Source organism: Triplophysa dalaica, chromosome 21 (genome assembly GCF_015846415.1).
Source record: "Triplophysa dalaica isolate WHDGS20190420 chromosome 21, ASM1584641v1, whole genome shotgun sequence".
Lineage (NCBI taxonomy): Eukaryota > Metazoa > Chordata > Actinopteri > Cypriniformes > Nemacheilidae > Triplophysa > Triplophysa dalaica.
The window spans coordinates 13895147-13909116 of NC_079562.1; the positions used below are offsets into that span (position 1 = coordinate 13895147).

Here is a 13970-nt window from a genome sequence, read left to right on the forward strand (position 1 = left end):
GTACATTTGATTTATTAAAAAATGTGTGGGGTCACTATAACCCCACACTTTAAATCTTTGCTAAAATGTGCACATAGGATGGATAAAGTGAATAGTGACTGACACTGACTCAACATTTTGCCTAAAATCTCTTTTCTCTTGTGTCGTATGGGAGGAAAACGATTTTTATCTTAGGGTGTACCTTATGTTTTCACATCACGGTAATGAATTTTCTAATGAGTTGTAACTGCTTGATGATTAAGAGCAACATGCCTGAGTCAGCATGGTTCTTTTTGTTTTTCTTTGAATTTATATGAACCTGTAGGCCAGAGGACCACGATCACCGATCGAACCATATTTAGTGATTTGTATTTTTTGTCATAAATCATTATTATTAGTCACCCTTTAATGTTTGTCATTGCAAAGCACTTTTGCAAATATCTAACCAATAAATAGAATTAAAAAGTGCTTGTCAACTTTGACAACACAGTATGAACTCATTGAAAAAGTTCTTTGTTTTTTCCATTTCCTGAAAAACAGTGAATTTGGTCAGCGAGATATATAAAATAACATGTATCTTACCTACTGACAGAAGTCATCCAACTACACATCCCTTACAAAAATACTTAACATATCATCAGTGTCCTTCTGAAACCTTGCAAGTCCCAATTCACTGTAAGGAAATGGAAAAAAACTTTTAAATGATTTAATACTGTGTTGTCAAACTTAAAAGCCCCTTTTAATACATTTTAATGGTTTAAATTTCTGCAAAATCAAGGAACAAACATGCAGGGTGAATAATAATAATAATAATTTATTGCATAAAAAAAATATGGAAATCCAAAGTTTTGAAAGACAGCAACAATATGCATTTCCACTGCAAACTGAGCAACAAGCATTAACAGTAAGATTCAGGCTACATGATTTCATATTCAGTGAATCGTTAAACTGTTAATAAAAAAAGAGACAAAAAATACTTTTCTAAGAACAGATTTAACACATCTGAGAAGGAACATCATGTTTTTGGCCAGAGATCAATAGAAAGCACGTCCCTCAAGGTGGAGCTCTCCCCCGAGGATACCGACATGCATTAATAAACGCCAGGGGATATCGCAAAGACCTTGTTCACAGCTGCTTTGGTTACCATCATTCCAGTGCCCTTTCCACCCAATTTTACAGTCATCCGATACTCTATTCACAGCAGTTTTGTCAAACCAAACAGTCAATAGATATTTGATTTCCCCTCAGAGAGCAGCGGACTCTCTATGACTTAAAGGGTCATTGGTAGACAGAGAGTCAAATTAAAGCGCTATTGAGAGCTTTTGGGTCATCCAAGTTCTGTCGTGTTATTGTTGTTTGTTCTCGAATATAGTAAGTTTATAAACAACACCACTAAACCCTATGGAAGGATGCGGTTACACTATAAAAGCATACACAATATCGCCAGCGTCTGTAGTTCTGGTGTGAAGTTATTGGGATTTTTAGTGCCCAGGATTGAGCTTTCCATGCTTTGGGTGAGTTTAACAAAATGTAATGCTCATAGTTTTTGTTTAGGGACTGGAAAGTTCAATTCAAAAGTTGTTCAAATGTTTTTATTATTTTATCATAAGTTTTTCTTATATTGTGCAAATATTATATCTTTGTTTTTTTGTTATTATGGCTTAAATCAAAACAAACAAGCTGCAGTATTAATTGGAATGCATGATACAAAACATGATTTATGATTTTTTTTGCCTTTTACATTAGTCGTTCAATTTGTTTTCAAAGTAATAACAACACGTCACTGGCCAAGTTTAAAAAATAAGTTGATATAACTTCTATAGTCAAGTTGATTGTACTTTAACCTAAAAAGATAAAGATTGTATTTAAAACTCAAAAATTAAGATTTTCTACAGTACTGGAAAATCAACAAACAAGGGTTTATTAATGGCTGCTAGTTAAGCTATGGCTAATTTTAATATTGATTGGTAATTTTACCATTTTATTATCTAATCTATGAAAGAAATAAGACGAGTTGGATGTCACTGATTCATATCCCTGAGCTTGAATTGTAGCGTAGTTTTGACCTCTAAATGTCCTTTGTGTTTAGACCCCTCAAACATGACGAAATGTCTTGAATTCATCTTGCTGCTCATCATCTCAACCCTTCAAGGTAAAGCACTTCACTTCCTGAATAACTGAGTATAGCAGTCTCATCTAAATATAATGCATATTCAATAGCCGAAGATGTTGCAGTATGTGCATAAATTACATAAAGATGGTGATGCGTTTTGTGTTAAGAATATGAGCTTCTCATTATTCCTGTCATTCACAGGCTCACTGCAGCAGAGAATCATTGGAGGACAGGAGGTTAAGCCATATTCTATCCCATACCAGGCCTCTGTTCAGTACAACAACTATCATTACTGCGGCGGTACCCTCATACACCCACAGTGGGTGGTTACCGCTGCCCACTGTTGGAGGCCGTGAGTATTACAGCCAAGCTTGGGGTTTGTGCATAAAACTTAACTATATCCTGTGCACTCTACACACTATGTATGCCTACGTTAAGAATAAAATCTAAATGTGTGGTGAATTCTTACGCACACATATTTTAATGCCCTTACTATGTGCTTTGAATAAAAGTATACAGTCATATAAATGTAAAATGAATAAATGTTCATTAAATTAAAATTGTTTATTCGTCACATTAAGCACAATAAAAACCAAAGGTAATACAAAAAATAAAAATGACAAATAATGAAATATGTACAAATTAGGGCTGTCAAACGATTAATCGCATTCAGAATAAAAGTTTATGTTTACATATATATGTTAGTGAAATGTACATATTGTCTGTCCCTATACTTCGTCTGGCAGCATGAGATTCAGCCGGAGATTCACGCCCTGTCGTCTCTTGTGCACAATTGTAGCGTAAACCGGCAAACCGACGCAGCAAGCCATCAGCTGGCATGGGTAGCGCCACGGATTCCCCGGACGCCATGAACCACCTAGTCGAGAGATTCCAGTAGCTCCTCCATCCCACCGCATTCCAGCGCACAGCACCTTCCAACTCCCCGCCAGCAGCTGACACTGCTAGCCTCCCAAGCTACGTTAGCTTGCTACCACCCGGAGCCCAGGCTCACTCATACCCCATCCCAGCACCAGTCTCTTGGCCCGCGCCGCCTCCGTCGACCACTAGCGTGAGCCCGCTTCCGCTAGCAACTCAGGTTCCGGTCCCCGGTCCTTGCACAGCTACTTTAGAAGCCACTGCTAGGGCGAGCATGTCTCCGCTAGCCTCTCAAGTGGCCGCCATTCTCTCTCTTCAACAGGCCCGACCGCAATTCTCATTGGCCACACCATCAGTGATGCCCGTGCCAGCCAACGCACCGGCTACTGAACTGCCTACCGTCTCAGGAACCATCAGATCCCAGATCCTAGCAGAAGTTCAAGCTGCTGGCGCCCAAAGTGGACCTCCTGCCAACACCGGTACCTTCCTATTCGAGCTGATCTTCCAATAAGATCTTCCACCCCATAAAAACCATCCACGATGCCTCTCTAAACTCCATTATTCAGGCCGTCAGCCCTAGGACCCTCCAATCATATCTCACCGCATGGAAAGCTTCAGGTCTTTTCACGAGGCGATCAACATTCCCTTTCCAGATTTTTCTCTCCTCACCATCACCTCATTCATCTTCTTTCTTAACATTTAAAAAAACCTGCAGGCCAGCTCGATTAAAGGTTACCTAAGGGGAGTCCATTTCTTCCATAAATTGATATTCAACTGTCCATCATCAGCCATAACAAGCTCACAAACATCAATGATCATCAAGGGCATCCAGAGAACTCAGCCACCGTCCAGACGCCAGGCTACCCATAGTCACCAATTGCATCTCTACCCACCACAAAGGATATTACTCCACGCAAGTCGCCCGAACACTCGATGCCATGTTCATCCTGGCCTTCTTCGGTTTTCTAAGATCCCTTGAATTCTCCACCAAAGCCACCTTTATCCCCCTAGTCCACCCAACCATATCCAACCTATTAGTACTTGATTCAGAGACCATGTCATACTTCAGTAAGCAAAGCAAGACGGACAAAACCAGGAGATGCCATTTTGTTAACATTTCCAACATCCAGTCATCGATTCAACCTTACCAAACCCTCCTAGCCTACCGTCACTTCAGGAGCCCTCATCATCTCTTCTGTTCCTGAACTCAAGTCACCACCTCCGCAGCGCCTAGCGTTGCGTTTTGGGGGTTATGCGTACTCTGGCTGCTGGCCCACTTAAGCAAGTCTTTGGGGCGTGCTCTCCAGGCTCGAGCCAGTTCCTAGCTCGGCGCACTTGCTCTGGCCAGGGTAGAGTGCTCAGAGTTCGGATAGATCCGGCGAGCTCGGAGCCCGCTCCCCGGACAGCATTCCAAATACGCATAAACCTTCATACCCTACCTTTATCATTATTATCCCTGCAACATCGTGTTTATCTGCGCAGGTGAAATCGTGAAATAAATATGAATAAAATATATATGAAATGTGCTTTGTATTTGTCCGTAGGGTGTGAGTGCGTGAGTGCGTGAGTGCGTGAGTGCGTGAGTGCGTGAGTGAATGAGTGAATGAGTGAATGAGTGAGTGTGTGTGCCCTGCGATGGGTTGGCACTCCATCCAGGGTGTATCCTGCCTTGATGCCCGATGACTCCTGAGATAGGCACAGGCTCCCCGTGACCCGAGGTAGTTCGGATAAGCGGTAGAAAATGGAATGGAATGGAATGTGCTTTGTATAGCTGTTTGTCCTTTGAGCTAGTCTGATGCTTATCAATTTGAAAGAAAAAAACTGACAGCTCTATCCAGAGACACACACTTAAAGTTAAAGTAATAGTTCACCAAAACAATTTAAATTCTGTCATAATTTACCCAGACTCATGTCATTTCAAACCTGTACGACTTTCATCTGCAGAACACAAAAGAAGAAATATTGAAGAATGTTGATAACCGAAGTACAGCTTTACCCATTGACTTGCATAGGTGTTGTCCATATGCTAAATATAAATGGGTACCGCCAAAGTTCATGGCAATAGGGATGTTCTAAAGAGCGATTTATTTAGATGATAATTGTTTTGTAGAGAAGGCCCAAAACATAGTGTGTAGAGGTGAAGGATATTCAATAAAGTAGATTTGCAGCAAATAAAAACTGAAATAGTGCAGTAAATGAAGCATGGGTTGTTTGTTTACTGATGTTACATTGTGGTGTGTCTGCAGGAGTTACTTAATCCGAGTGGTTCTGAGCGAGCATGACTTCTCTAAAAAAGAGGGCTATGAGCAGGTGTTCAACGTGTCGAAAGTGCTGGTCAATTACTTGTACAATTACAGGACATTTGACAATGACATCATGCTCTTAAAAGTAAGTATCCATTACACTTAAAGGCTAGGCTACAATTGTTGGTTTAGTTAAAAATATATGCATATTTAATGAAACAATTCACCATATTTTAATCATTTACACATGTCAGGATGTCCAAACCAATATGAATTTCTTTCTTCAATGCAACAAAAAAGTTCAACAGAAATTATTGGATTTGGCACAACATGGAGATGAATAAATGATGACAGTTTTGGGTAGCTGTTCTTTTTAAACACATTTTAAATACATTGATTTATGTATCAGTTGGAGCGTCCAGCAGAGCTCAATGCATACGTTCAGCCAGCTACATTGCCAGTCTTGGGGAGTCCTCCATTACTACCGGCAACAACGTGCACAGTGAGCGGCTGGGGCGTCACTCAGGTGTACAGTTATTACCTGTCTCCCGTACTCCGCGCTGTGGACGTCTTCATCATCCCTCAGTGTCAATACTACTACTACTACAGAATCACAGACAACATGGTGTGCGCTGGATCTCCACTGGGAGGAAAAGACTCCTGTCAGGTGAGTGATTTGGTTTTGCTTTAATACATTTTGGAAGATGAATATTAAAAAAGTAGATTATCCTTACACGTGCTTTGTTTGGCTACAGGGTGACTCTGGTGGACCTCTCATCTGTAATGGTTTGTTTGAGGGCATCGTGTCCTGGGGCATCAGTTGTGCCAACCGGTACTTCCCCGGAGTCTACACTAAAGTCCGCAACAACGTCGCCTGGATCAACTGGATAATTGACAACGACAACTCCTAAAATGCTCTTTTTTAAAGAATGTTGATCTGCCACCATAAAAATAACACCTGATGGTTAAAAAAATATGTGAGATGAATAGTTGAAACATTAAAAGTGACTTTCATCTTATTTTCTCAAACAAAGATTTTTTTTAAATAAAGCTTCTATTTTGTACTGTAGGGAAGAATATCACAAAACACAAGAATTAAAGGGATACTTCACCCTAAAATGAAATATTTGTCATTTTTTACTCACCTTCGAGTTGTTCCAAATCTGTATACATTTCTTTGTTCTGATAAAAAAATCAGAAAAAGATATTTGGAAAAATGCTTATAACTTGGAAGATTTGCCCCGGTTGACAGTGACCCATAGTAGGAAAAATGACTTGCTATTTTTTTTTCTGTTGAATACAAAAATATATTTTGAAGAATGTTGGACAGCAAACAGTTCTGGGGCACTTTTGACCACCGTTATATTTTTTCCTAATATGGGAGTCAATGCGGTGGAAGAATCGTTTTGGTTATAAGAATTCTTCCAAATAAACGTCTCTGTGTTTATCAGAACAAAGAAATGTATTACATTTGGAACGACTCAATGGTGAGTAAATGATGACAGACTTTTTATTTTAGGGTGAACTATTTCTTTAAACGTGATGACGTTGAACATTTTGATGCGACAAAGGGGCAAATTCTTGTTTGCATTGGCATTACACCAAATGTACAATGTTTACTGGTGCCTGTTTGATGGAGTTTAATGGAACAGCGCACCAATTAAATAACATCTCTGTTCTAACAAACATTCGGTAAAACCAAAAAGCCACGATGTCCTGGTCATTCTTTATTCTTTTACAAATGTTTTTTTCTACCTTTGTCATTTCAAGGCAGGGGTCCATTAAACAATAAACAGAATATTTTCCAATGCAGCTTATTGTTGCTGTGATTCCAGCCTATTTATCTTAGTTGTCCCTATGGAAACGCAAATGCTTTTCATTGTTATTCCATGGGGAATGTCAACATTATTGTGCAGTGACCTTTACTCCCATCCTTACCATCTCCCCGCCTCTCTGAGGGAAAGGTTGCCTAACTCTGACTAGAAATTACACATCAAATCCAGAAAATCAGGGAGGCGGACAATCTGGTAAACAGGGATTGGTTACCTGTCAGCTCTGGAAAGTTCCCAAACAAACAAAGTTATGAGCAGCTTCACTGAACACGACACACACACACTGCGTGAGGCAACATGGGAGACGTACAGATCACACATGAGGTTAGACATGACGCAGCTGACAGGTTGAATGGGCATTTGGCAGAGGTGAAAGAGTTGATTGGACGATCTCTAGAAGCCAAAAAGTTTGCATACTGTCCATACAGCAAGTTCAGAGTCGGGGCGGCACTTCTGACACACGATGGAACGGTTTTCACAGGTGAGCATGAGTCTGCTGTGTTTCACACAGAAATCATTCTGTTGAACCGATAAGGTGCAGTTTTAACAGTCAGTGCACAGCACCGGTTGCGTAAGAGACATCAACAGGAAAATGTTAAATTGCTGTAAAGTTGTTTGTGCACTCAGATTTGATGAATAATATATGAAGGCTGTACGTGTTCTGAATTTGCTGTCACTCTTGAGAGCAAACAGCAAACGAATGCAAATAAAATTTCATGCCAAAAAGGAAAACCATTGCATAATAATATATAACATGTATGGCTAGTAATTATAATATTCAATAATATATTAAATCAAAAATATTTAACATCACACATAAGATATGAACTGAATGCTTCATGATTTTTCATTGCTCATGATGTGTATGTATAATAACTAGGAACATATGTGCACTACATTCTAAAATTAGTATTGCTTTATAGTGAAAGAAAGTATTGAAAAGATTAACAGTTCATTTAAGCTCATCTCATTTACATTTTACATTTACGCATTTGGCAGACGCTTTAATTCAAAGCGACTTACATTGCTTTATCCTATACATTTTACATAGGTATTTGCATTCCCCTGGGATCGAACCCACAACCTTGCGTTGTTAAAGCAATGCTCTTACCACTGAGCTACAGGAAGGAAACATGCAAAAGATTTATACTACAAAATTGACAAGATTGTATTGTCCTGCACATAGTATAACTGTCAAAATGCTCTTTACATACAGTATATTATAGTATTCATATCTGACATATCATTTAGCCTATCATGATCAGATATCATAATCTTGAAGTGCAATAAAATTGTGTTTGATATGTTTTCGGCATATCGTCAGAGAATGTTAACAACCTTGGCCCTTGAAACCGCAAGCCCCTCCAGACCATCCAATGATCAAACATACTAAACAAGAAAATAAAATAGTTTAAAGTAGGGAATAATGGAAAATTTGTAATGTTATCGGTATCGGCCGATAATACAATTTAGGCCGATGTATTATAGCCGATAAATCATAAATAATTTCCTCTGGTTAAACTTCTTCAGCTGCACGATGCTAACAATTAAAATATTGTACAGTACTGTCTTTCTGTTGTGATCATTCACTTACTGCTATTAGTAAAAACATTGTCAATGTCGGTACAGTATGTAGATACAGTATTAATGGATGTGTAAATTATCGGAACAAAAGTATATTGTTTGAATCAGATTGCTATTAAATGCTTTCTGTCTTGAGACCTTTTTGACACGTGGTTATTAAGAACATTTATAATTTGCTTATTAAATAAAAAATATACCAGAAATGTTGAAGGTGAAGGAGCATGCGCAGACGTCACTTTTACTTGTAAGCAGGAGAGAGAGAGAGAGAGAGAGAGAGAGAGAGCATACGTTTGGGAAGTTCTAGTGTTTTTTTGTTCACTGCATTTGGGTGATGAATGTTATATAAACTGTGGATATAACGCTGGATTTGAGGATCGTTTGAAACTGATATATGTTGCCATCCCAGCACTTAAAGATACCGGACATACGGTGAGTGAAACTGATGTCTGTGTTTTGTTGACAATGGGTGCCCACGTGCTTTGGTTCAGCCTACACCTCCCCCCTGTACTCGGAAAGTTCTGTTTTCGGAAACAATCGTAAAGCTGTATCTCTATCTACCTTTTATAAATGTGATCAAACAAAATACTCTTCGAAGATACGAAGTATGCAAAACTACTCTATAGGTATTCAAAGTTAATATGAGATCGGCAGAAACCCTCTGTGTTATGCCTGCTTTAAAAAATCACCGTTATCGGTCAAAATGTACATATCATGAAATCATCACATAATACAAAGCAAATCTACTCAAGTAAAATACACTCACAAGCGATAAAAGGTGGCAAATTCATTTTTAGGTAAAGTATTATGACACGTGACTATCTTACCTGTCTGTCAGAACACTGAGTGAAATGAGCATATTGGCATTGTTAAAAACAGGGACGATGAGCTTGTTAAAGCAGTCAATACAGAAACACATGTCTGTATTAAATATAATGCTCTTATCTTTCATATAGGATGTAATGTGGAAAACGCATGCTTCTGTTTGGGAATCTGTGCAGAGAGAACCGCCATCTCAAAAGCCGTCTCTGAGGGATACAGAGATTTCAAAGCCATCGCAATCTCAAGGTGAATAGATTGAATTTGTCTTGTTTGTTTAATTGAAGAATATACACATAGGCCTACAGGCTAAGTAGAGAACACATTCATGTATAAAATGTGATACGATATATATTGATTTTTTTGAAGTGAAAAACAATGTTACGCCAAGAAAAGCATAGTCGGCCAGAGTAGGCCAACCATATTTTTCAGAAAAATGTCACAAGATGACTCTGATAATAGGCTACTGCTGTCTTCACGTGCTCTATGAATAATCCCACACGAATGCCATCTGATGGGAAATAGCTTTGATACCCAAGTTCCCGAGATGGGTGGGCCTTAAACAATCAACATGGCGGATGCGAGAAGGATTTCTGGTATGACAGATATGTTTATTCGTTTTTTCGCAATAGCTTGTCTTGTCGTTAAATTAGTACACAGGCCTATTTTCATATATGAATAAGCATTTGAAGGATAGCCTAGTGCATGTTTTATACACTGCGAAAATAGCATGTAGCCTACTTCACCAATATTCCAGAATTGTTAGCAAGCTGACTAGTAATACTGTATGGATGCCCTGTTGAAAACTATTATCAGACATTTTTCCAAGACACACGCGAGCATATAATCTGGTGTCCCCCATTATTTCCGACAACAAAGCACCTGAACACAACCAACTCGGAATCATAACATCAGAAGTTGGAATTATCAGATCAGAGAGCATGTGAAGACAGCACAATACTGCGCTCAAAACACTTCGGAAGTGGGATATCTCACAACAAACGCGGAAGTAACGTCTGAATTTACTTAGGGCAGGGGCGTAATTTCCACTGGGGACAGGGGGGACATGTCCCCCTCATTTTCAAAATGAAAGAAACATGGGCTTCCCTACTCATTGCTTACGTACGTTAAACCTTGTCAAGCATTTTAGAAAGTCATCCGGCTTGTCTCCTTCCGACTGCAGATTCAGGTTTACAAGCCATGTTTTCCTCCATTTCTCAATCAATACATGCATTTTCAGCCTTCATGAAGATCAACTTTTGCTACACAATAAAAACACTTTTTGGTTTCATCACAGCAAAACCTATTAAATTTGTGATAGGATTCAAATCAAAAACATGTCCTCCCATTTTGTGTCCCCCCACTTCTCAAACCAAAGTTACACCCTTGACTTAGGGCCTACATTAGTAAAATTAATGTTACTAATGATTACGTAGCATTGAAACATTACAAGTATCGGTTGACATTAAAAGAGCACTGTTCCATAAATGATTTCCAGGTTGAAGTGGGATTTATCGAATTTCCGAGAGCATGTGGAGACAACAAAATGTAACGTTAATTTTTGAAGACCAAATTTAGTCTAACAAAAACCAAATGTCCTTACCTTAAAATAATTAATATTGCATATTATATTGTAGGTCTATATATAAGGCTATTTTACTTAAAGTAGCATTTTGGATACATTCGACCATCGTAAACTTTATAACATACCATAGCCTGTACAATTTAATATTATTTAAGCTGTTAATCTAAAAGTGAAAACCATTTAGCCTCCCAAAATACAATAGAAATACAATCTGTGTTAGAGAGAGCAAACAGACCAGAAGCTTTTCTTACACATGCTTTTCTAAGGCAAACTCGTTTTACGCGTATTTGGCGCCACCTAATGTTGCGGCTCACATACAAGACCCAGTTTTTCAGATCTACTTCCTAAAAAAAACTCTTTCCATCTTATATTCGGAACAAAACCGTATCTTAACCCAGATCTCCAGACCTTCTTATTATTTGTAATATCTAAACTTCTAAATAAATAAAGCAATATAAAGCCGATGTTCACTCCATCCAGGGTGTATCCTGCCTTGATGCCCGATGACTCCTGAGATAGGCACAGGCTCCCCGTGACCCGAGGTAGTTCGGATAAGCGGTAGAAAATGGAATGGAATGGAATGGAAAAGCCGATGTTTTTTTTCTTGTGAGCAAAATGATCTGGGGTTTCTTTAATGAATATTATAGGCCTCAGTTTGAGAACCAAAAAGTGATTTTCTCCAAATAAACAAGCTCAGCACAAAAAAAATTATGTGAAGGATGGTGTAACATCTTTGTAAACATCTTGTGTTTTTTTTCAGTGATATGTGTGAGCAGTTCATTTCTCCATGTGGTGGCTGCAGACAGTTTATGAGAGAGGTAGCACTTATACCTTTACATTTAAAAGCATGTTAAAAGTGACATGTTAAGATTTACATGTGTTGTTTAAATATTTTGTCTACAGTTTGGTGCTAACTGGGACGTGTATTTGTCCAAACCTGATGGCTCGCATGTAGAGATGAGAGTTGGGGACCTGCTGCCTGCATCTTTTGGCCCAGAGGACTTAAAAGGGAAGAAAAGTAATATTATGAATGAGTTTTGAAGTCTTGTGTTCTAGAGCAGTGGTTCTTAAACTTAAAAAAAATATTTCATAAAATGCCACCAAAACTTCAACCCCCTTGGATCCATCTAAAGGGCCCCCAGTTTGAGAACCACTGTTCTAGAAGATTTGATTTACAGGAGCTTAACTGAAGACGTGTATAGACGGTATAGGTGTTTTAAATGCTGTATAAAACTGTGTATTAAAAGACATTTATGTACTGTACATTATATTCATGAATATAAATATAGTTTTTCCTTTAAATAAAAAAGCCTACTATTCAGACTGGTTCCATCTGAAGAAGCAGTGGCATGAATGCTGAGACTTAAAGAAACACTCTTTCAGTTACGCAAAGTAAAAAAAAAGTTCAAAATGTCCATTGAACAATCTGAGAAGGACCCAAAATAAACAAGGTGCACGCCTACAGAAGTAATGCAGAAATATAAGTCAAACATGAAAAGTAAGTCGGTGACTTTGGAAGAATTGAATCAGTCTGAAACTTAACTTCAACACAGTCAAAGGAAACACTTCCCCGAAGAGGTTAGGGCTCTGAAAAGGAACGTTCACATTAAAAAAAACACCCAGCTGTGTAAACTTGATCCCGTAGCCTACTTCAAGATGGCATATTAAAAGTGGGTGGTAGACTCAACAGAGCGGCCATGACAGAGCAATTCAAACATCCTATAATTCTCACTAAGCATTCTAAGATTGCATCGCTCATTCTTAAAGACATCCACCAAAGAAGTGGTCAATGTGGTCGCAACTACATGCTATTTGCTTTAGGAAAAAGGTACTGGAAGATATTTCGGCCATCAGAAAACTAATAAACAAATTCATAATGTGTCGCTGGCTAAGTGGCAAGCCATGAGAACAAAGAAAGGCTAGTTTGCCAGTTCTGACAAAACGGGCCGGAGTACAGTGGAAAGGTATGGAGTTTTGTTCACTTGTCTCACAATCAGAGCGGTGCACATTGAAATAGCTGATAGTCTGGACACTGACTCATGCATAAACACATTGAAGAGGAGAAGTATCAGTTCTGCGCTCCGACAACGGTATAGACTTCATTGGCGCACAAAGAGTTGCGAGATGTGCTCAAACACCTGAATCATAGCAAAATTGAAATAGCATTGCTTCAAGAGGGGATTACATGGACCTTTAATAGTCTGACAGTCTCCCATCAAGGTGGAGTTTGGGAGAGTCAAAGAAGAATACTTGGTGCACTCCTAAAGGAACAGTCTGTAACAGACTGATGTTACCATCATACCATCATGTGTGAGGTGGAAAATATTATCAATTCCCAGCATGTCAGATGATCCCAATGAACTTAAGCCCATTATCATCTACAGTTGTTGAAAGATCAATCCAGTTTACCCCCAGGTTAAAGACACAGAGGAGGATTTGTATGCAAGAAAACGTTGAAAGCAGGTTCAATACCTGGCTGATTTGTTTTGGAGAAGATGAACTCGTGAGTACTTGCCGCTCCTTAAGGAACGCAGTAAATGGTCAACACCTAAAAAAACCTTGGAGCCTGGGGATGTAGTTCTAATAGTAGACAGTTCTTCACCTCGTCATTCATGGTTAATGGGAAGAGTGGTTCAAACCTTACCAGACTCTAGTGGTACTGCAGTCGTGTAAAGATACAGACCAAAACAAATGTGCTGGAAAGACCTATAAACAAATCGTGTCTAATTCAAGAAGCAGTTTAAGTAACTGAGTGCCAAGTAATCATTAAGAGTAAACATGGATAAAGAATGTGAAAGATATTGTTGTTGCTATATTTCACTTGAGTGTTCATGTTTATGGGTCTTGGTATTCAGAAAGTTTGTAATATTGCTATGGCTTCCTGCCCAACCAACTAGGAACCGGATGTATAAAAGCCATAATTTGTCAGAATTCTGTTAAGT

The 13970-nt window shown here is 38.8% G+C and overlaps 2 protein-coding genes across 2 annotated transcripts; both read left to right on the forward strand.

Moving 5' to 3' along the window:
• Nucleotides 1-1409: 1409 nt before the first annotated feature.
• si:dkey-33m11.8 (trypsin-3) lies at nt 1410-6145 on the forward strand. The gene is made up of 6 exons (XM_056734892.1): nt 1410-1493; nt 2069-2131; nt 2294-2444; nt 5215-5356; nt 5621-5878; nt 5967-6145. Exons 2-6 carry the CDS (start codon nt 2080-2082, stop codon nt 6120-6122), a joined length of 759 nt encoding a protein of 252 aa, XP_056590870.1. The 5' UTR covers nt 1410-1493; nt 2069-2079; the 3' UTR covers nt 6123-6145.
• A 1136-nt stretch (nt 6146-7281) lies between these two features.
• On the forward strand, nt 7282-12349 carry cdab (cytidine deaminase b). The gene is made up of 4 exons (XM_056735570.1): nt 7282-7524; nt 9581-9692; nt 11789-11846; nt 11932-12349. Exons 1-4 carry the CDS (start codon nt 7341-7343, stop codon nt 12067-12069), a joined length of 492 nt encoding a protein of 163 aa, XP_056591548.1. The 5' UTR covers nt 7282-7340; the 3' UTR covers nt 12070-12349.
• Nucleotides 12350-13970: the final 1621 nt, after the last annotated feature.